Source organism: Rhododendron vialii, chromosome 10a, assembly GCF_030253575.1.
Source record: "Rhododendron vialii isolate Sample 1 chromosome 10a, ASM3025357v1".
In the NCBI taxonomy this organism is placed as follows: domain Eukaryota; kingdom Viridiplantae; phylum Streptophyta; class Magnoliopsida; order Ericales; family Ericaceae; genus Rhododendron; species Rhododendron vialii.
Window position 1 is genome coordinate 37,054,519 of NC_080566.1, and position 21,473 is coordinate 37,075,991.

At 37.6% G+C, this 21,473-nt stretch overlaps 1 protein-coding gene and 1 pseudogene across 1 annotated transcript; one reads left to right on the plus strand and one right to left on the minus strand.

Annotated features, from left to right (window-relative positions):
* The first annotated feature begins 1,715 nt into the window (after window positions 1-1,715).
* Window positions 1,716-5,712, plus strand: LOC131303195 (pentatricopeptide repeat-containing protein At1g63330-like; annotated as a pseudogene).
* Window positions 5,713-6,604: 892 nt separating this feature from the next.
* LOC131303565 (exosome complex exonuclease RRP44 homolog A) lies at window positions 6,605-20,234 on the minus strand. Its single transcript, XM_058330494.1, has 24 exons — window positions 20,077-20,234; window positions 19,824-19,961; window positions 18,564-18,721; window positions 18,399-18,454; window positions 17,737-17,859; window positions 17,423-17,553; window positions 17,072-17,312; window positions 16,202-16,358; window positions 15,794-16,034; window positions 15,421-15,577; window positions 14,463-14,531; window positions 13,412-13,537; window positions 13,231-13,283; window positions 12,416-12,522; window positions 11,113-11,167; window positions 10,934-11,033; window positions 10,111-10,222; window positions 9,531-9,651; window positions 9,142-9,201; window positions 8,930-9,035; window positions 8,714-8,809; window positions 7,830-7,911; window positions 7,680-7,745; window positions 6,605-7,339 (listed from the first exon to the last, which is right to left on the minus strand). The coding sequence occupies exons 1-24, from the start codon at window positions 20,128-20,130 to the stop codon at window positions 7,141-7,143; spliced, it is 2,808 nt and encodes a 935-aa protein (XP_058186477.1). The 5' UTR covers window positions 20,131-20,234; the 3' UTR covers window positions 6,605-7,140.
* Between the last annotated feature and the right edge of the window lie 1,239 nt (window positions 20,235-21,473).

Genomic DNA, 21,473 nt, shown 5'->3' on the forward strand with positions numbered 1-21,473 from the left:
TATCGTCTTTTTTCCATAGTCTTCTAGATAATAATTTGTCATTTCTTTTCAAATTAAAGATCGAACCACAACCCAAGCGTTGTAAGAAGCGTTTTTAGTCTCAGTGGGTGCAAAAAAAAAAAAAAAAATCTTTAAAATGTCTTAAAAAAAAATACTTGGACATATATAACAGATTTGGTGTGTGGAAAAAGTGCTTGGGGATTCTTACATTTACCTCAGATCTACCGTCAATAAATAAAGACTTATTTTAATTAATGAAACATACCTAAAAAGAATTTACATTACTATTTAACTCACAATAAAATATTCATACCTAAATGGACCATCCTGTTGGGCCATATTTGAGGCCCTTCCTGGCCACTTCACCTTTTAAAACTCGTTATGAACATCTATCATATACTCCTTCCGTTATTTTTTAAGTGTCCTATTTCGTAATTTCAACTTATTTAAAAAATATCATCATTATACCTTTCACATCAACTTTTTCCTCCACTTTTCCTACTTACCCATCATCATTACACTTTAACTTACTAACTTTTCAAAATAAAATCTACTTTTAAGGACAAAATAGACAATGCATCAACTTTTACCCACTAACTTTACAAAATAGACAATGCTCGTGATTCAGATAGTCGAATTACAAAAATATTTTTTTAACAGGACAACCTGAAATGGAATACTAAACTCTAAATAAGGGACGGAGAGAGTACAACATTGTATCGATCGGATTTCGATAAACATACAATCACAACTTATTTATTTTAAGAGAAATAATGGTTTCAAGTTTCAACCAGTGTAAGAGTTTATTCTGGGTAATAAAAAGTTAGATGATTAGATCAAGTACCTATAGGTATTGGATTGAGTTGATTTTTTACAGCATCCGTTAAAAAAATATTTTACATTTAATGAACAACTTGGATCATTTGTGTGGGACCCGTAGTGGACCCCACCACAAAATCTGTGCACAATCTGTATGTACCAGAATCATTTCGGTTTTTGACCCGCCAGATGATTTTGTGGACTTGGGTAAATTTCATTTTTGAACGTCCAACTTGGATAATCGGATTCTGCAATTTTCAATCTAACAGCCATTTCTAATTCCAAAGCTAACGGTCATTTGTGATTTGACTTAATTGTCACGAATCTGATACTTTAGTGACTTAGGTCCCGTTCTGCTAAGGAAAATAAATACTTATTTAAAACTTTTTTTTTGAATTAAACATGATGTATTGTGAGAGAATGATATGTCTCGTAAAGCGAGAAATAAGTACTACTCCCTCCGTTCCCATTTGGTGTGCCTATTATTTTCCCAAAATTTAAGAAAACATCATAATTACATTGATTTTTTATTAATTTTACCATTTTACCCCATAAGTAGTAGTCCAGTCATGTCAAATCAAGTTTAAATTTTGAATATGGGAGGGAGAAAATGAGGGGTAAAATGGTAATATGAATATTCAAAAATGGAAATTTTTGAAACAAACACATCATTTTGAGATATCCCAAAAAGAAATAAGGGCCTAACAAAGTGGGACGGATTGAGTACTTAGTTAAAAAATAAGAACCTTATTAGAATGGGGCCTAAGTAAACCAAATTAATAGCATAGGGATGAAATAAAAGAAAACACAGAAAATTTAGGGGGATAAAAATGAAATTAGTCCCACTTTTCCCTTGCCTCTCCCCTCCCGACTTCCAAACACAGCGTTAATGTCTGGTTATCCACTTATAGTCTTATACTATCTTCCACTCTTTTCTTTGTTCAATGGCAACCTTTGCTTTGATTTCCAGCCCTAGAATGGCTTGCATCTACGCAAGAAAAGGTACCTCTCTTCTTCTTTCCCTCAACTTTAACCCATTGGTTGGTGATACAGCGTTGCTTCACACCCAAATTCCAACAAACCCTTTTGCTCCTGATTCAGTTGCAAAAATGGGTCCAACTCAATTACAGAAATTGGTTTTCGAAAGACACAAATTGGGTTTCGATAAGCTCAACGATGCTCTTAATTTGTTCCATCGAATGGTCCGAATTTGATCTTGTCTTTCTGTGATCGATTTTAATCAGCTGCTAGGTGCTTTTGCCAAAATGAAGCAGTATTCCACAGTACTCTCTTTATTTAGAGAAATCCGGGAGCTGGGAATTCCAATTAATGAGTATACGCTTCGTATTCTGATCAATTGCTTTTGCCGCATGAATCGAGTTGATTTTGGATTTGCCAACTTAGGTACCATCTTCAAATGTGGTTACAAAGCGGATGTGGTTGCCGTTGCCTTCAACAATCTAATAAATGAGTATATTTTACAAGATAACACTGGTGATGCTGATGCTGATGCTGATGCTGTGAAATTGTTCCTAAGGTTGATAAAATATGAGGACATTATACCTAATGAGGTTACGTGATGAACCATCATAAATGGGCTTTGTAAACTAGGTTACGTGCGGAACCATCTTCCGGCTCTTCCGTCGTGCAGTCCGACGACTTTTGGATGTAGGGGCTTGCAAATCGTGGTTGCCGGAGGCGTCCTCCTCCCACCGGGGTAGGAGATCTAGGTGGGTGGATAAAGTCTACTCTGGTACTGCGGACTCCGTCCGGTTCCGTTACCGATTTTTCTATTTTTTCTTGTTCTTTTCTTTGGTGTCCCCTGTGTGGGATTTCTCCTTGGTTGTTTTCTGCAGTGCTTCGTCAGTGCTTCGTCTGTTTGGAGCGATTGGTTTAGTTGGAGTTGGGTATAGTCTTTGAACTGAGTCCCCTCCTATTTGGTTTCTTGATCCCTTGTTTAGGAATAGAGTTTACTCTTGATGTACTGTTTTTTGGATCTATAATATCACTTGTTATCGTTGTGGCCGAAAAAAAAAAAAAAAAAACTAGGAAAATCTACAATGGCTGTACGGTTTCTCAGGAGTACGCAAAAATGGAACTTTAAGCCTGGTGTTGTGATTTATAGAACTATCATTGACAATCTTTGTAAGGATGGATACATAGATGATGCTCTCAGCCTCCTGTCACATATGAGAGAGTGGGGTGTTATGCCAAACGTGGTTACTGGTTACCTATACCTCTTTGGTGGACAAGTTGTGCAAATCGGGTCGATGGATGGATGCCACAAGATTGTTGAGCGACATGATAGAGCAAAACATTATTCCAAATGTTATAACGTTTAATACACTTGTGGATGCATTTTGCAAGGAGGGAAAGACGAACGAAGTAGAGTGGTTACTCGAGACCATGATCCTTAGAGCATCCCCATTTAGAAGGGGATGGATAGTTATTTTAGATGTAAAAAATGGTTAAAAGCTAATTTAGAAGGGGATGGATAGTTATTTTAGATGTAAAAAATGGTTAAAAGCTAGTTGGATGTAAAATAGAACCCACCTCTATCCAATGGTGAGATGTAAAATAAAGATGAATAATTAACTAACTTTCTTTCATCCTTAATTTTCCTCAACTTTCTTAACCCTAATTCAAGTACTACTTCTCTTGAAAAATAATTTTAGTATTCGGTAATCAAGGACTTAAAGAAAAAAAATTTACTTCCGGCCCTTTTTTTTTTTACTTCTTATTCACTTCAATTACACCATTTACTTCATCCGTTTACTCCCATCAATTCTCAACCACGTCATTTACTTGATCCATTTACACCCCACTCTCAACTACACCATTTATTTCAGTTATTTACTCTCATCCACTCTCAACTATACCATTTACTATAGTCATTTACTCATAGCTACTCTCAACTACACCATTTACTTCAGTCATTTACTCTCATCTACTCTCAATTACACCATTTAGTTACCATCTATATATACTATGGACGGGTATTGTTTGCAAGGACACATGGATAAAGCAAAAGAATTGTTCAAATCCCTGGAGGATAGACCTTGAGCCCGACATTTATAGCTACAATATTTTGGCCAATGGATACTGCAAGAGGAGGAATATAGACGAGGCCATGCGTCTCTTCCGAGAAATCGCTTGTAAAGGGTTAAAACCTACAACCGGTCACTCACACCACTTTGTTAAAGGGGCTGTTTACACTAGGAAGGTGTGATGCTGCAGATAGCATTTTCCAGGAGATGATACGTTTAGGTCAAAATCCTGACATTTTCACTTACTCCATTTTGTTAGACAGCTTCTTTAAAAACCACAAAATCATCAAGGCATTAGAGGTGTTTCGTTCGATGCAAATTCACATTATCACTCCTTATATTGTTGTTTACAATATCCTCATAATGGCATGTGCAAAGCTGGGAAAATTGAAGATGCTTGGAAACTTTTTAGTTCCATTTCAGCAAAAGGTTTGAAACCCAATTTTAAGACTTGTAACATCATGATTGGTGGACTTTGTAAGGAGACCCTGCTGGATGAAGCTGAGGAGTTATACTTGCAAATGGAGGGAGATGGGTGCCCACCAAATGACGTGACTTACAAAATTGTGGTTCGGGCATTCTTGAAGAGGGGTGACAAGCACAAGGTTATGATACTTCTACGAGAAATGATCGACAAGAATTTCAAACCAGATGCATCTACAACGTCCATATTAGTGCATTTACTCTCGGTTGATGGTGGGCTTGCGCCTTTTTAAAAATGATCCAGAATCTTGTGCCGAGGGATAGTAAAAACATGGCCTGAATATTGAAGGAGTTAATTGAAGTTGTGAAAATAAGGATGCTTTATTTGAGGTTCTATTTTTTTTTTGCATTAGGAGTTGGTAAAGAGTAGCAAGAAGTGGGAAGGATATTTTCTTTAAGATTTTTTCCAAATTGTTATAGCCCACTGTAAGGATGTATCCTGTATGATGCAGGTTGATTCAAGAGTGATAGCAAGAGATTATGGGCAGCACTTCAATGAACTATAGATATTCGAGTTGGTAGAAGGCATTAGTCTTGATTGTGACACTTAATAGATTGAGGTGTCAACCAATGGGGAGATATAAGCGTGCTCAACCAATCTATTGCGCGTATCCCTCTTGTTCTTTTACAGACTTACTCCAAGCTGCTTCGTTTTGTACCTTAAAGACTTACCATCTGGGACCCTATTTCTAAATCTGCAGAACAAGGAAAAGAAAAGAAAGGCGCCATGATGTTCCCTAAGCATGACATTTATGTATTTTAGTGCATGCATTTTTCACTGACGACTCCTTAAAAGTGCTTCTTTAGCTTGATTTAGCGAAGCTATACTGAATGTTATTCATATGTGTTTTTGGAGTACTGCGTTCTTTCAGTCTCATTGGTTTAACTATAGAGTTACAATGTCTGCCATAAGATATCCGTAGCCTATTTAACATGCAAGAGGAAGCTTTCTGAACAAATGTGTGATTGATCTCCTTGTATTTGTCTCCTAATTTGCTTGCTTTAGATGATTAGTGCAAAAGTGAAGGCAATTACAACAGGTTGGGTGGTACTTTTGCAAGATGTATTTAGGTTTTTATAGGTATACAACTTTGCTCTCCCTGTTATGTGGTTTTTGATAATCCAGGTGGCCGGGCCAGCTTTCCCTGTCGTTATATATTGGTTTTGAGGCATCATCTGTTGGAGATAATCTGACAAGCTCTTTGCAATTCTGTAGACAGTCATAAACTGTGAATGTTAAGGGTGTCAAGATATTGTCAAAACCTCCAAACAACTGGGGAATGTCAATAACGCCCTCTATTTCGAGACTTGTATTGCTTTTTTAGTCTCAAAATCCTTCTGGGGTTCTCGGTTTAATCGTGTCAGATTAAGTTTTCAGAATTCGGTACATCATATACCAGATTGACTACTCTTGTGCCCTAAGGGAAGTTGCAATGCATGAAATTGTTGTCATACATTTTTTCCCTGCATCAGTATCCAATTCTTAAGATCGTGGAATGATAAACATTTTTAAAAGTTACTTGTTGCTTCTATAGATTCTCATTATAATTCGAAAATGATTAGTCTACAATTCAAAGTCTCACTAATAATTGATTCCAAATATGCCCCTCATTTCTTTATCTTCTAATTTTGTACAACCAAACAAATGAAGGAAAATTCCGCCCCTCCTTCCTCTTCAATTCACATATCTTAAACACCACCACCAACGCTCACCTGCACTACCACCTCTATTTGTACTTGCGTCATTCTCTCCTCTCTTTTCGCTTCATCGTTCTTCTATTCTTTAGAGGTACAAAGAAAAGAATGATACTCACATTCATACTCATTCCCGTCCTTCCTTATATTTCTCATCTTTTTTCCTATGCATTCAAGATAATATTTACCAATTTCTTTACAAATTCAAAATTCACTGAGAAGCTGTTATTGGCCTCAATGAACACACACACACACACACAAATTGCTTCAAAATATTTGAAAAAATATATTGGCATGGCTTGGGTTTCTGGAAAAAGTGCTTGGGTAGTCTTACATTTTTCTTAGATCCAATATTGCCATAGGGACACAAACATGTCCGTAATCATACGATGAGTGTCAATTCAACGTTCATCATGTGAGATACAAGTGTATCGAACAATTATGGTCAGATAGCATTGCTCTTTCTAACCTATGGTTGATATCTGCTTTACTGTTTAGAACATAAGGTTGGTTTATCAAAAGAGAACACGATCCGATCTTCTAGTTAGTACCAGCATTCATGATGGAAATAAAATGAATTAATTTATTTTCTCGCAAAAAAAATTCATACCTACGTCACAATCTGCTCTTAAGGTACTACTCTTTCCATATACAAGAAAAAACAAAAAGATATTACATGGTTTCTCAGCTGTTGGTGTAAATCATGTGTATAAAATGAGAAGGTTATGCATTGGATCCAGCTCCTCTCCAATCCCTAGAAGGAACTGGAGTGACCATCCTGTTGGGCCATATTTGTGGCTTTCCCGGACCACTTCATCTTTTAGAGCTCTTCAAAAACATATGCCATGTCAAACATTATGTCGATTGTATTTCAATAAAACATATGATCACAACTCATTTATCTTAAGACAAATAATGGTTCCAACCCTTGTAGTAGTTTATTTTCTTCAAAATAAATGTGTTCCAAAATCATAACGATCGAAATCCATCGACAAGATTTTTGATATGGTAGATATTTTTTACGAGCTCTAAAAGATGAACCAATGGCCAATGGGAAGGGTCCAGTCAGTGAGAATCCTCTTCCTTACAGATTCTATCAGTTGAGGGTAAGTTGGAGCTTCGGCCGGTTGGGTTGGGGCTCCACAACCTCCATATGAATTCTCACCGTCTGCAGAACACCAAATGAAATGCTACCGTCAGTCTTCTTAACCTTCTGCTGCTGCTCGTCTACCAACCATTCTCCACCTCCCTTGTCATTTCTTGGTGCCAAGTACACAGGCCCTTCAATACCAAACCTGCACAAATAATTTGGGGTGCAGAATTCAGTACAGGGGATAAAATGACGAACATCGTAAAAATCATCATCAGCAACCACCATTCATGATGGGAAACGATTTTGATATTTGGGGTGACGAGATAGGTGCAATCAAAATCTAATCCATTATGCATCTTAGAAAAAAATGTGTGATACATATCATTTTTATTTCTGGTTATGGCAATCATTTGTGATTCATAGACTTCACTCTGTACAGTGACAAGTATGGGAAGCAAAAGCAATCTGGTGCAGTAGCTGCCATTTGGGAAAAGAGAATGAAACCATGGGTAATGGAGCTGGAAGGAGACAAAAAGACATACTTGGGAACGAAAACAATAAAGCCGTTCGATCTTATTTTCACAATTCTGGCCTCTGTGTCAGTCGGCCTGCAAGAAAAAGAGAATTATATGAGAGAGAGAGAGAGAGAGAGAGAGAGAGAGAGAGAGAGAGAGAGAGGTCTTTACACCAACCTTTTCCGGAAGTAGATGAGAGTGTGAAGCTCTACTGAGGCCCGGCTCGCCATCTGGGCATTCCTATGCCGATAATTCAAATCTGCAAGACCCAAAATAAGAGATTTCAAATCTTACATGACACACACACAAGTCATCGAAGCTAGCAAGCTTTAGTAACAAAGTGTTAGACAAGCCCCCCATTGAGCATTCCAATGGTGCAAGTTATTTCAGGACACTGATTCCTTGTCCTATCGTTTTGAACTTGAAAACATTTTGGCTCATTTTAATACAGTTTTAGGGCACAAATATGGTTACTTTTTTTTTTTTTTTTATCCGCCAAAACGCCCCTCGGGCTATATGGTTACTTAAAGCACCAAGATACTCAGAATGCACGGGAAGAGCAAATGTAGTTAGAATATAGTTTCTAAATTTAAGAGAGATAAACAAGCCCATATTTCACGAGGGAGAAATGTGATACCCTCAACATACAATTTGTAATTTAAAATCATTTCCATGACAAAGCAGCAATATGCGGTTGGCAATGGGTTGTTAAATTCCTATTCGATTGAACGGTCATATATCTATGACATGTAAATGAAGATGAATAGCACAAGGCGTTACATAAGCTCCTTTGTGTCCAATTAGAAGCTTCACAGAGGATTATAAATCCAAGATAACCACAACTTTTTGTTTTTAGGATTAAATATCAGTCAAATAGAACATCCGCCAACACAAGGCATAAACAACCGATTGGTGGATATGGTATCCTTTATCGCCTCACTATTACTCCAAGAAGATAAGTGAGATGATCAGCAGTCCTATAGGATTATATTTCCTTCCGCTGTAAGTCACGTCAAAAAAAATAGAGCCATAAAGGTCGAAGCGAAGAAATCAATCCTTACTGTCTGCGATACTGGTAAGTTGGGGCCTGTCTTGGAATATGCCTGGAAGCTTGTAGATGCCCAAAGCTGCCGCAAGCAACCTGTGTACAATGACATCTGCAATGGAAAGCTGTTTCCAGTCAAAAGCTCTTTTCCCTCCTCGTTTTCTTTTTCGGCTTCATTTTATATCAGTGAAAAGAAAAATCACAACCACCACCAAAAAAATGACTTCCTCACCTGCATATCTCCTAATAGGAGAGGTGAAGTGCGTATAGAGACGTGCTGAAAGACCATAATGATAGAACTCTGGGGGAGTGAGATCTCCACTACAGAAATAGACGGCCTGAATTTGGAAAGAGATGGAACCAAAAATCAATGATAAGATACTAGTATACATTTTGCGTACAACAACAAAAAACTAATCTCTTAATAGCGCTGGATGTCATTACCTGTGTCATGCATCTAGTCGCAAGGATGCGAATCAGTTTATTGAAGTATGGATCATCGCCCTGCATCACAATTTTTCCAAGACAAATTTAGTAGATGTAAAGAAATTGAACACAGATAGATGATAGAATGATCAATAAGAAATGAAAAGTAACAAACAAGAAAAAACCTAGCAACAAGTTATCCTCCAACCACAGGTTTTGGTATTGGATTAACCCAACCTGACACACTAACGGAAAAGTAGAAATTAAGACCTAGCAGATAAATTCAACAGGCCTCAGAATAGCAAAAGCGGACCCAAAACCCCAAGTAGGTGGCAGAAGCAGCTTAGGATGGATCTATATGTCATGCCGGTACATATACCATGACATCATGAAACCAAGTAACTCACCACAGCACGATCAAGTGAATCTGCCAATGCTTTGGATGTCGACACATCCAAATTAAGACCAATCGCAGTAGCTGTACGAAGCAAAGGTTCAAGCATCTCTTTGGTTGGACTAGGATGGCGCCTGCAAGCAAAATATAAATGAGTTCATACATCTACTAATAAAATAGACATCTACTGTCCATCAGATTTACGCAAAGCACATAATACTACTTATCCTCTGCACAGAAGTATGGCAGTTCGAAACTTCGAATATACTTCAAGAAAATTCTAGTATGGCATTAAGTCAAAACTTCTTCGTATAGTTAATTAGAGTTAGTGGAGTGTGCATTTTAGAAATCAAGAATTGAACTAGCACTCTTTGTACTCCTGTATATAAGATGTACTCTTAGATTCTCGACATGTATTGTGGCACTTTCATCCATAGCACAATCTTAGGAATCCATAGGAGGGTGCAAGTGAAATGCAAACTCCATTTCAATACACACCATCCAATCATTCCAAGAGATGGTAAAGAAAAAGTACTCTAGGAAAATAAAAACACACACCACAGCTTGAGGGAGCCAGTGAGCGACTTGTTTACCTCAGCAACGAACACAATGGAAAATGTGAAAGGATTTTTTCTGCAACTGAAATATTAGCAGCAAGCATAAACTCCTCCACCATCTGGTTTGCTTCTCGAATTTGATACATTCCTGCAGTTGCAGTTGCAGCTCATGCATTATGCATTTATTCTCATGAACAAGTAAAGCATGTAAATCCTTCAATCATCTACCAAGAAGCAAAGTAAAAATAAGCCATACAGATAATGCATCACGACCCAAATTTGAAGCACACCAATGCTATTAACGAAGTCCATAATTTAATTTCGAACACATCATAGTATAAGTCAGTCCAAAAGCACAAACCTTCCAACTTAAAAGATGATATGAGGAGTATGCCTTTGGACCTTAACTTGTATTCAAAGTGTTGTTTCTGAGATATTTGTGTCCTTTGTCTATACCTTGGGCGTGCCCTATACTGAATGCTCATCAATGGTCATCACTCAGGCACTAGAAACCAATTTTATACAGGGCGGTTTTGGGACTCATATCCTGAAGGACTTCTAAAGCAAACACACATCCCAAAATGCTTAAGGAAAATTTTATAGTCAAGTCACATCTATCATGCATGCTGCTGACAAAGATAAACAAAATGAATAACTCAGTAAAACTCAGTGCGCACCAAATGATGGAATATTAAGTGGTCGAAACCGCATTAATAAATTGGTATATCAATTCATCCACTATCCATGAATTAATTCTACAAATGGTATAGCCCACCTTTTATCGACAACATATAATCAACTTTTTTCATCAACAACATGTAATCAGCCTTTTTCATTTAGAACAGTCAAGCCAGCGTACCAATATCAAGAGGGTCGTGAGTTTCTGTATCAATTTGAAATTTCACCTCAGCAGAGGCAAGAGTCAAGGCACCTCTATCAATACGCCTTTGTCTCATTACCTGCAAAAGCACAATTCATTCACATTAGCCAACAACATAATGAACAAGTGATCAAAAGCATTGACCTAAGGATACATACCTTTGCCAACGCATTCATGTTTCTCAAATCTGTAGTTACTGGATCCATCAAGCGACTACAGTAGACAAGCAGATAAGAGGCATCAATATGGAAATCAAAAGAGAGGAATCTTCAGACATAAAAAGAAAAAAAAAGAAGTGCAGTAACTTTACTTGCAAGAACAAACATGAGCTGACTCTAAATATATGAACTTGCAACCAAACACAAGTTCTCTTTGATCTTGAAGGCGGCATGGGTTGAGCAATGAGCACAGACATGGTAGAAGAGGGTGACAGCTTCATAAGAATATTACATTATTGTGTCGTTTCATAGGAGTGTTCCCACAGAAACAATACACAAAGCATTTGAATTCAATTTACATAATTCCGCTTGTATAATCAAGAGCATTGCACCAAGAGTTAGCTAATTGCTGAATGCGTCATCTAGTCAGGAGGAAGGCACGGTGGCTGCTGGGGTTCTGTTAGGGTTTGGGTTTTAATGTTTTATTTGGGCTTTTAGGCCTCTTAGGTGTTCAGGTTGTGTCCCATTTGTGCTTATTGTTTCTATCTGGGGTTTTAGGCCTTTTAGGTGTTGGGCTCTGCGCTTTTATTTGTTTTATCTGGGCAATTAGGCCTCTTGGGGTGTCTACTTGGTTGGCGTCTTGCCAATCAAGGGTTTGGGTCTCAGAGGGCACCTGTTGCCTTTCTCCTTGCTCCCGTAAAGTACATTTCAGATATAGAGCTGACTCATGTTTGGCTTGGAAAGTAACATTGAACTATGTGGCTGAACCTTTGACACACTCTAAAATTCTGAATATCCTGGAATATCTTTACTCATCTTATACTCCCCCTGATTCTCATGTGAAGAGAATAAGAATCATGTCGACGTTTCAACTCTTTGCCTTTGAATGAGAGAAATATTTTCAGATAATATGGGAAATTTCCCTATGGTTTGGGTATCATCTGTGGACATCCTCAGGAGAACATGTCACTAAGAGTAACCTAGGTGTTTACAAACTTGCCGCATGCTCAAGTTGCAAGCATGAATTGACACTAAAGTGGTTTCTGTATTTGTTTTTATTATACCTCTTTTTCATTTTCCACCATATATTTATGGGAAGGCTAATATCTCAAGCTGCCTTTTGAAAGGACTAGCACTAAGCTGGCAGTCAAGTGGTTTTAGGCGACTAGCAATATCTGAAAGTTTAACTACTAATATGAATGTTTAGCCCCAAAATAATACTGAATAATATCTTTAGCACGTAAGTTTCTTTCCCGAGTCATAAAAAGGCGGAATATATAAAGACAGATATCAGATAGAGCACCTATCATCCATCCTTGCTTGAGCTTCAACATATGATAATGCTGCACATGATTTGATGACACTTTTTGTATATTGAGAAGAGATAATCTCTGCTTCAGGCGTCATTTCCTAAAATTTACATAAACAATGTTAAACAAAAGGTCCAACCTTGAGTGCACAAGCAAATACACAAAAGCACAAACCAATGTGATGAAAAACAATAGATACATGAGCTGAAAGGCTACACCCATAATTTAAGGACTCAGATCCAAGCCAACACTATTCGGTGGTAGGATTAAAAAAAGTGCAACATGTGACAACAAGAATGGAAAAAGAGCAGCATGTAAGAAGTAACCATGGTGAGGGAGAGTAATTAACAGACAAACATAAGAAGTTCCTCATGTAAGGATCTGAAGATAATTTTTTTTTCTGAATGTGGATTGTTGTAGGTGATGTGGCCTGAATAGCCTGACATGTGCTTCTCGGAAGATAGTGGGCACTTAGATGGTCAATTATCACCAGAGATGAACAATGAGAGAGTTCAAGCAATCTTAGGAGAGAGGGTGGAAGTAGAGATCTTCGGATGCCAAGGGAGGAGCATTAAGCCTGAGATGGTCAAGGCTTGATTTCTTGTTCCCAAGGGAAGCTACTTTATAGAGGTGGTGGGAATGACTCACCAGAGACAGGTGGCACCTTTACCTCGGGGACTATCAACAACCAATGTATTCTAACATTGATCAGATATATGCTACTTCACTAGTAAAAATAAAAAGAATGAGAAGAAAACTGAATCATAAGTCACAGAATCATAAACAACAAATAATTCAATTAATTTACCCAGATGACAGAAAATGCTAGTCTCTCCACATCAGCTCGAAGAGAACAAATATCTGCAATATCCAAAGCATTTGTCACAATTAAGATGTTTCTAAAACTAACAACCAGCCAAAAAACCAATATAGTTAGTTCACATGGATGATCTGCAATCAACAAATTTAATTGAAAAGAAACATGTTACCTTCTGTTAGAGGTTTAGGCAGCATGTCAATTCGCCGCTCAACGAGGTAGACCGATGTGCCTCTTTGTGTAGCCTCATCGTCAAGGGGACTTCCAGGGTGCACAAAATTTGTAACATCAGCAATATCTGATTGAATGTTATTAAGGCTCGAGCGCTTGACAGAAAAGCTCCATGTCTAACTGAAAAAACTGAGAGCCACCCCACTGGAACCAATGCTCACACTTCAAAGTAAGAGCTTAAACCATAGCACGGGATATTTTCTCCCTTAATGGAACTTTATTATTAAATATCAAGAAAAAGAGAACTAATCAGCAACAGGTGACAGTTTTTACCCAATAGTATTCAGCAAGATAGGTAATTGTTTCACCAGTAGGAAAATTCTCGAAAGGAATAAAAACTCAAAGCCAAATAAAAAACTTTCAATGTAAACCCCTCCACTAAGGTCATTCTCCCTATAGTGCCTAAGTTAACTCTTGTTATGTTTAATTATTACAGTAACGGCACTATTAACAGTTCTGTTCTTAGTTGGACAGAGTGGGAGCGGGAACAAGGGCGGTAGCGGGAGCAGGGGAATATAGAAGCTTCCCAAGGTATAGAGTGTGAAAGGAATGTGTACATACATTACAAAATAATGTTGCAGAGAGTCTACACTTTAAAATGCAATCATTTTGGGGAGTAAAAATATTGGCCAAGTCCACCATTATTGACAGAAATGGGCTAGCGTCACAATATATGGTTTTCTTTTCAATATATCATGACTTGGGCTTGATTTATGAGTTCATCAAAGACCAATTAATAAAGCAAAGTGACAAATCCCTGTTTTTCTATACAAGGATCGTACATAAGCTCCCATCTTCGTGAGAAGCGGGCTCCCATCAAGCTCCTTAGTTGGGAGCGCAAGAGCGCGCTCCTAAGGTAGGAGTGGCATCACTTTAGGAGCTGCTACTCAGGTTCGGTTAATCCCCATACTATTAGTTTCGACTAACAAGCTACAATTACTTCCAAGTTATAAACAAAGAAAACATAAAGTGTATTGAAGATCAAAGGATACGAACTCCCACTTCAAAATTTCCATTTGGAAGAGCTGTACAGTGCAATGCATCATCAATGTCCTTGCATCCTACAGAGACAAAAGAGTTATTACTGTTGAAAGGTGGGTAACAGTCTAAGGCTCCGTTTGTTTCGATGTAAAACACTTTACACTGACAAGTATTTTCATAAAGAACATTATACATGTATTTTCATAAAGAACATTATACAAGTAAAATAGTAACCGTACTATAAATTTTTGGTGGCAGTGGCCGAACCATCCTCCCATCTAATTCTCTTTCCTCAAATATATTTTCGAGAGCGAAAACAGGTAACATTCACATACGAGAGAGAGAGAGAGAGAGAGAGAGAGAGAGAGAGAGAGAGAGAGAGAGAGAAGATTGGTTTCTGGCAGTGGCCAAATCATCCTCCCATCTAATTATCTTTCCTCAAATATATTTTCGAGAGAGAAAACATGTATACGTGTATATGCATGAGATGACTCAAGGAGAGAGAGAGAGAGAGAGAGAGAGAGAGAGAGAGAGAGAGAGAGAGAGAGAAGAAATGCAAATAATTCAAGGATTTAGAGAGAGAGAGAGTCATGGGTGCGTATCTTTATTAGGGAGAGACAGGTCATAGGTGCATCCATATATGGCGCAAAATCTATTCAGCATGGCCTATTGGAGCCATGAGAGGGAGGAGCCATGGGAGGGAGAAAGTGTGGGAGAAAGATCCTGATCATAATTGTAAACTGATGCCAAAGTAGACCGGTAAGTTGCTTTTTCTGATTTCTTGAAAAATATTACGAATGGAAGACATTTTACCCCAATATGCTCCACCAAATACGAGAAAACTAGGAAAAAATTTCACAGAAAAAATGTTGCGGTCCAAACAAATGGAGCCTAAACTAAAATGTCAACTAAAATAAGGAGAAGAGCAAGTTAAAGAAAGGAGGGCTGATACATCCACAGGTCACATACCTGGAGGGTCAACACTAAAGACACGTAAATGACGCAAATCTTGCCTAATAGGATTTTCCAGATCTTCAGAAGACACAGACCATGGCAATGGGGGCAAGCATGCCAAAACTTGAGAAGAAAATGGCCTGGCGTCAATATCATTCTCTATCAATACAACCTGCAGTAACCACTTACATTATTGCTAAATAAACTGATTCATCAATAATCACCCAGATTTCCTAAAAGACATTCTACAACAGTGTCACTGTCAGCTGTTAAATGAAACAAGAGACAGTTACATCCCAAACAGGGAAGCAAATGATCTTGGCCTTCAACAAACTCACTGTCGAAAATAACAATCAATAATAATGAGATGAAAAATCATATTGCGCACCTCAGTTTCTGTGTCTCTATCACCGATTTCTCCTAATGTTCGTACATAATGGCCAGAAGGATATCGGGATAAACAATCCCAAGAATCAACAGCAACAATAATCCTCTTGTCCAGAAGATTTCCAAGTTGTCGAGTTTGAATCCGAATCTTTGGAATTCTGCGATCTTTGGAGACAAATAAAGCATGGGCAACACCACCAGAGCCTGCAGGCATGGGCATTGGTTCCAACGATCCACAATATCTGCAGGATATAAATAAAATAAAATAAAAACCTTGATACCTTAACCCAAAAAAGGAAGGTGCAACACATAATGACGGAAACCTGGCCGAAACAGAACATTTTCGTTAGGCATAAAAAAATTAAACATGATCCAGCCAACAATATTAGTAAAGCCCCAGTTAACTTACGAGTGCCAGTTCCGTTTTATGACCCCAACAACACGACCAGATGGACGAGAAGATACAGGATTTGCATTTCCCAAAGAACTTTGCATTTGATTTGTAACTCTAGGAGCATCATCAGCACTGCTTGGAACCAGATGAACATCATCTTCTTCCTCATCCTCTAGAAGATAATTGAAAGTTAATAGAAAGAATGTAGCATTGTAAAGCATAGATAGCACACTCCTCACTCACTCTAAAACACTAGTTGACACAATTTACATCGACTAGCTCCACTGCTTTGCCCTAGGTTGTGGAATGGATGATCCAGCATCATAGTGGCTCTCAGTTCGTAAACTTAGTTTCTAAAGAGGTGTTGGCAGCTATAGTGTATCATGTTTGGGGGAAAAGGAATATGCGTATTTTTCAGCATTGTGGCCTAGATGTGTAGGTGTAGGAGTCTAGAACTTTAATTGATATTAAAGAGGACAGGTGTTAATCAAGCCCTTTGTTCTCATTGGCGCTTTCCCAGTTGAATTTCCGATTCTTGTTGATAGTTGGGGGTGGGTTGATGGTCTAGATTGTATAGCTGCTATGTTTTGGTATAGGGCTTGATGTAGTGTGCCCTATGTAGTTAGTTTTGCTTTTCTTTTCACTGGGGAATGCCTCTTTGATCTTGTATATTTTTCCTTTGGTTAATAAAATTTTTAATTACCCAAAAAAATACCTCTTTAATTACCCAATCGACTGCTAATAAAGAATCATATTGCTCAGCAATGATTTCATTGAAGAAATAAGCTTGCACATAAAAGAATAAATAAGGGCAGTTATCATTGTTCATGTCTACAACGCAATGCACGGAATAAGCCAAGAACCAAATGGGTTGTGCTACCTTACCTTCATCAGCTATGGACAGTGACTTCTCTTCATGCCATTGCTCTTGAGGCAAAAGTTCCACTGCCACTACATCACCATTAAAAGCCCTATTCATGTTTGCACGCCCGTATATAATTATCTCATCTCCAATGCTCTCACTTCCAACATAGGCTTCAAATGGATTGTAACGATTGACACGAAGTTTCCCTTGATGGAAAATCCCACGACTCAAGCCAGCAGTAATCTCTGACATAGGTTTATGCTGGGGGGGAGGGGAGAAACAGGTGCATAACTAATGACAGTAATATAAACATAACCACATATTAAGGGGAACAATCATCGTTAAAAAAATGCACTAGCAAATAAGGATACCTCAGTATAAATAATTTTCTTCTTTGAAGGTCTCAGATCTTCAACATCCTCCATGCCTACATCTTCTGAAGGAGCTTGAACAAGCAGGTCAAGCAATCCAGGTTGACCAAGTGATTTTACATACGCCTCAACTGAAACAAATAAGTATATCGATTGGTCATCCTTTTCCAACACAACACCCACAGAGTTCATGCCTCATGGAAAACTCAGCAGGTCAACAAAAATACAATCGCAGCTAAAAGAGTTGCAGACAATTATCTATACCCAAAAATATGCGTGTACAGATGGAAAAAAAGAATTATGTGATGTGATACCTGTCTCAGCAGAAATGCCCTCTTCAACGGCCTTCCTCTTATTATCCCTATCATTTGTGATTAGAACAACCCTAGTTGTATTGCCAAGATGATTCTGATACCACTGAGCTGCCACCCGAATAGCTGAACCACAATTTCTTCTACGTCAGAATAGAAATCAACAGAGACATATCTCAATGCACTAAGAACAAGATTAAGCACCGCAATTACATTTTATACAGATACCATCCCACATGTACCCCATAAAGTAGGATCAGAAGCAATTACTATGCCAAAGTGAGTGTATATGTTATTGATCACACCAATTTTTTATTTTTTTGGACCAATTTTTTATTTTTTTGGACTTGAAAATAATAAAAAATTCTTTAGCAAGACTATTCTATGTGCATCGTGTCACGCAGATATGCATGTTTAAGAAGTTCTTTATAAATTTGAACTCTTTAGGCAGCCATTTGCATCTTCATCTCAACAATTTATCTATCAACGCATTCTAAGGCCTGCAGAGAGTGTACAGTGGGAAGTACTGGGAACCATTCGAGAGAACTTACAAACTAGCATTACCAATTTTCACCACTTATGTTCCCTGTATACAACCTTGGCAAAACAGCTTCATGCCTTACAAATCAATGAAACAAAACACTGTAAGAAAGCAAATGTATAACCTCTATCATTCCGATCATTGGGACTTTCGCCAACCATGGCCTTCACGTAGGTATCCCTAAGGAAAAATAAATAACTCAGCAAGTATTAGGAGCTGTTTCATATAGTTCCAACTACTGCTACTGAAACTGTTTAAGTTCGGACGGGATGAAAACTGAGAGACCTACTTGTGGTATTCATTAGAGAAAACAAAGAACTTCTTCACAGAGTTGCTGCAGAGGGCTCTAAGTCTATTATAAACTCCGAGATTCTTGTTCTTGACCTCATCAAGAACAACTGATAATACGACAACATCATCAATTGCCTCATTCTCCAGCAAGTCGATCTGAAAACACACAGTCGAAACCAAACCAAACCAAACCAAACCAAACTCAAACTTCAGCTACCCCAGAAAACATGAATGTAGACTTACCTTCTGAAGATTAAAAATAAATAAACCAGGAATAAAGGTGAAGAAGAGACAGAGAAAAATCCCCACAACAAAAGGGGACCTCCAGTTGGTTTTGTTTGAGGAGAAGCCGATTTGAACCTTTCGTTTATCGATTCGAAATATACAATTCAAGAGATGCCAATCAGGGGGGAAAATCGATAAAATTACTAACGAAGAAGAAACCCACTGGCATCCCAAGCTCTTGCTAAAATCTTGACTCAAACTCAGACTTGAGTGAGAAAAAACAAAAACAAAAAACACAAATCCCCCCTCATCCATTCCTACCAAAACTCATATCAGAATGAGTTTTACAGACTACCTTACAGGGAAAAAAAAAAAAAAAAAGCTTCTTTAAGTCTGTTCTTCACTCAAATTTTGCAAGACAATTAATATAGCTTTTACTCAAACTATACGAATAAATCTAGGGTTGGCCATTGGAGTATTTGATATCAAATGAAGTTTTTGACTCAAACGACTACTAAAATTAAGTAAAAGCACCATACATTATAATTAGGGCTGCAAAAGAGCCGAGTTTTGAAGTGTACGAACTCAGCTTGTTCAAAACTAGTCTACCATGAGCTTGGCTCATTTAATATCAAGGTGTTCGAGTTCACTTAGTTCACTAAACAAGCCTCTAAACGAGCCGAACCACCACAAACAAGCCGAGCTTCTGTAAACGAGCCAAGTTACAACTGGCTTGGAATTTGGATCAGTCTACCAAACGGGTTTAAAACTCAAGCTCGAACTTGGATAAATGAGCCAAGATACAACTAACTTGAACCGTTTACTAAACGAGTTTAAACCTTGAGCTTGGCTCTCCTACCATCAAGCCGAGCCTCAAGCTGCTCGTGAACAGCTAGGTAAGCGTTTAATGCCCTAATGTTATACATAGTACTTCAAAATTCCACTAAAATTGGAAAACACCAAATTTTTTGCGTCCCAATAGAATTCAAAACTCAGCTCATTTAAAAAATGAAGACTTGAAAAAGGAGTTGACCTGATTAAGAACGACGTTGGTGTCAACAATTAGAACAGTGGAGGCAGTGGAGCTCAAGCGAGCAGCTGAAGAATCGCAGACTTTGCAAAACGGAGCACCACAGTATATATCGTCTCTCAGATAGTGTTCTCTAACTACCTGCATATGATACCAACGTCATCTTGCAAAACCCTAAAGTAAACTTAACTAGGTATTGACTGTAACATGAGAAGAAGATGGTGCGACTAGGGTTTCGGGGGGAGTGGAAACGGACCTTGATAACTTTCCCTTGCCTCGTTTTCCGCGAGAATGATTTGTTCTGTAACATCTTTGTCGAATGTTGTTAATTTCGCCGGCGAGTTTCTGGTTGCTTTCTTCTGCTTACGACGGCGGCGGGTTTTTTTTGTGTTCGGCCTGCTTTTATAGCACTGATGATGATGACGGGGTCCGTGGATTTGATGAAACGGGTCGGGTACGGTTGGGTCACAAAAGGGATCTAAAAGGTCCTGTTTCTCTATAATTTTTTTTTTTTTATACTTTTTATTGTTTTGTTCTTATTTAAATTTTTTCTGCATTTGTAATTTTTGCGTTTAATGCCAGATGTGCCTTGTTAATGATTATTTGTTAGTTTTGAAGTGTGCCTCAAAATGTAATGTCAAATAGGCGTTAACTTGTTTTCTCCTTGGGATTGGATTGAGAAATCTTGTAGTGCTAGTGCTAAGTCAGGTTTTTGATATTGACAATAAATGGTTGAGATATGATTTTTAATTATAATCGCTAAAAAAAATTCATTATCGGTCTAATTGATTTTTTATCTGAACCGTTAATTGATGAGATCAACGGATGTGCGTTGCACTACAACCCCTATAAGGCACTCCGCCGTACATGATCCCGAGTCCCTGAGGATTGCCTTGCACATAAAGATTTGTCTACCAAGAAAAGGGAAGAAAGAGATAGAGAAGATTTTGTATAATAATGGGTGTACTTAATTAACAAAATATTGGGTCCAATAAGTTTAGTTTTTGGCAAAAAAGTTGCTAGACTTTATTATTCAAAGACCAAAATTTAGTTAGTGGCTAAAAAGTTGCTAAGATTGTTTATTTCAATATGAACATTTTTTTGAACAAATATTTCTAACATTAGTGACATTTTGGTTTTGGTTAATCCATTGTGGATGCTCTTAGTCATATAACCCTCGCCTCTCATCTCTTGCGCTCAATTCTCATTCTCGCGAATAATGATAATTTATAATAATCTAAGAAAAAACTTTTAAATTCTCGTCGACACTTGCACGCTCACTTTCATACGCGTACACGCTTGATAATGTCTATTTTGGCCTGATGATTATTTATTGGCCTTATCCAAAAAACTTGGCATTTTTTTTGTTGTCAATTTATATATATTTATTAACTTATCTTGACGAGAGAAATCTGAAAAAGTAAAAATTATAAATCAAATTAATTATTTTTTTAATAAATAAAATAATTATTAAAAAATTATATTTATTTTTAATTATTTTGTCTTTAGTTTTTTTTTAATATTTTCAAAACTTTTTAATACAAAAACAATAATTCATAAATAAAGGAAATTAATATTCACACCCCTTTTTTTTATTATTCACACTCTTTTTTTTTTGTTTCTCATGTTGAAAGTACATGTTTATTTTTATTA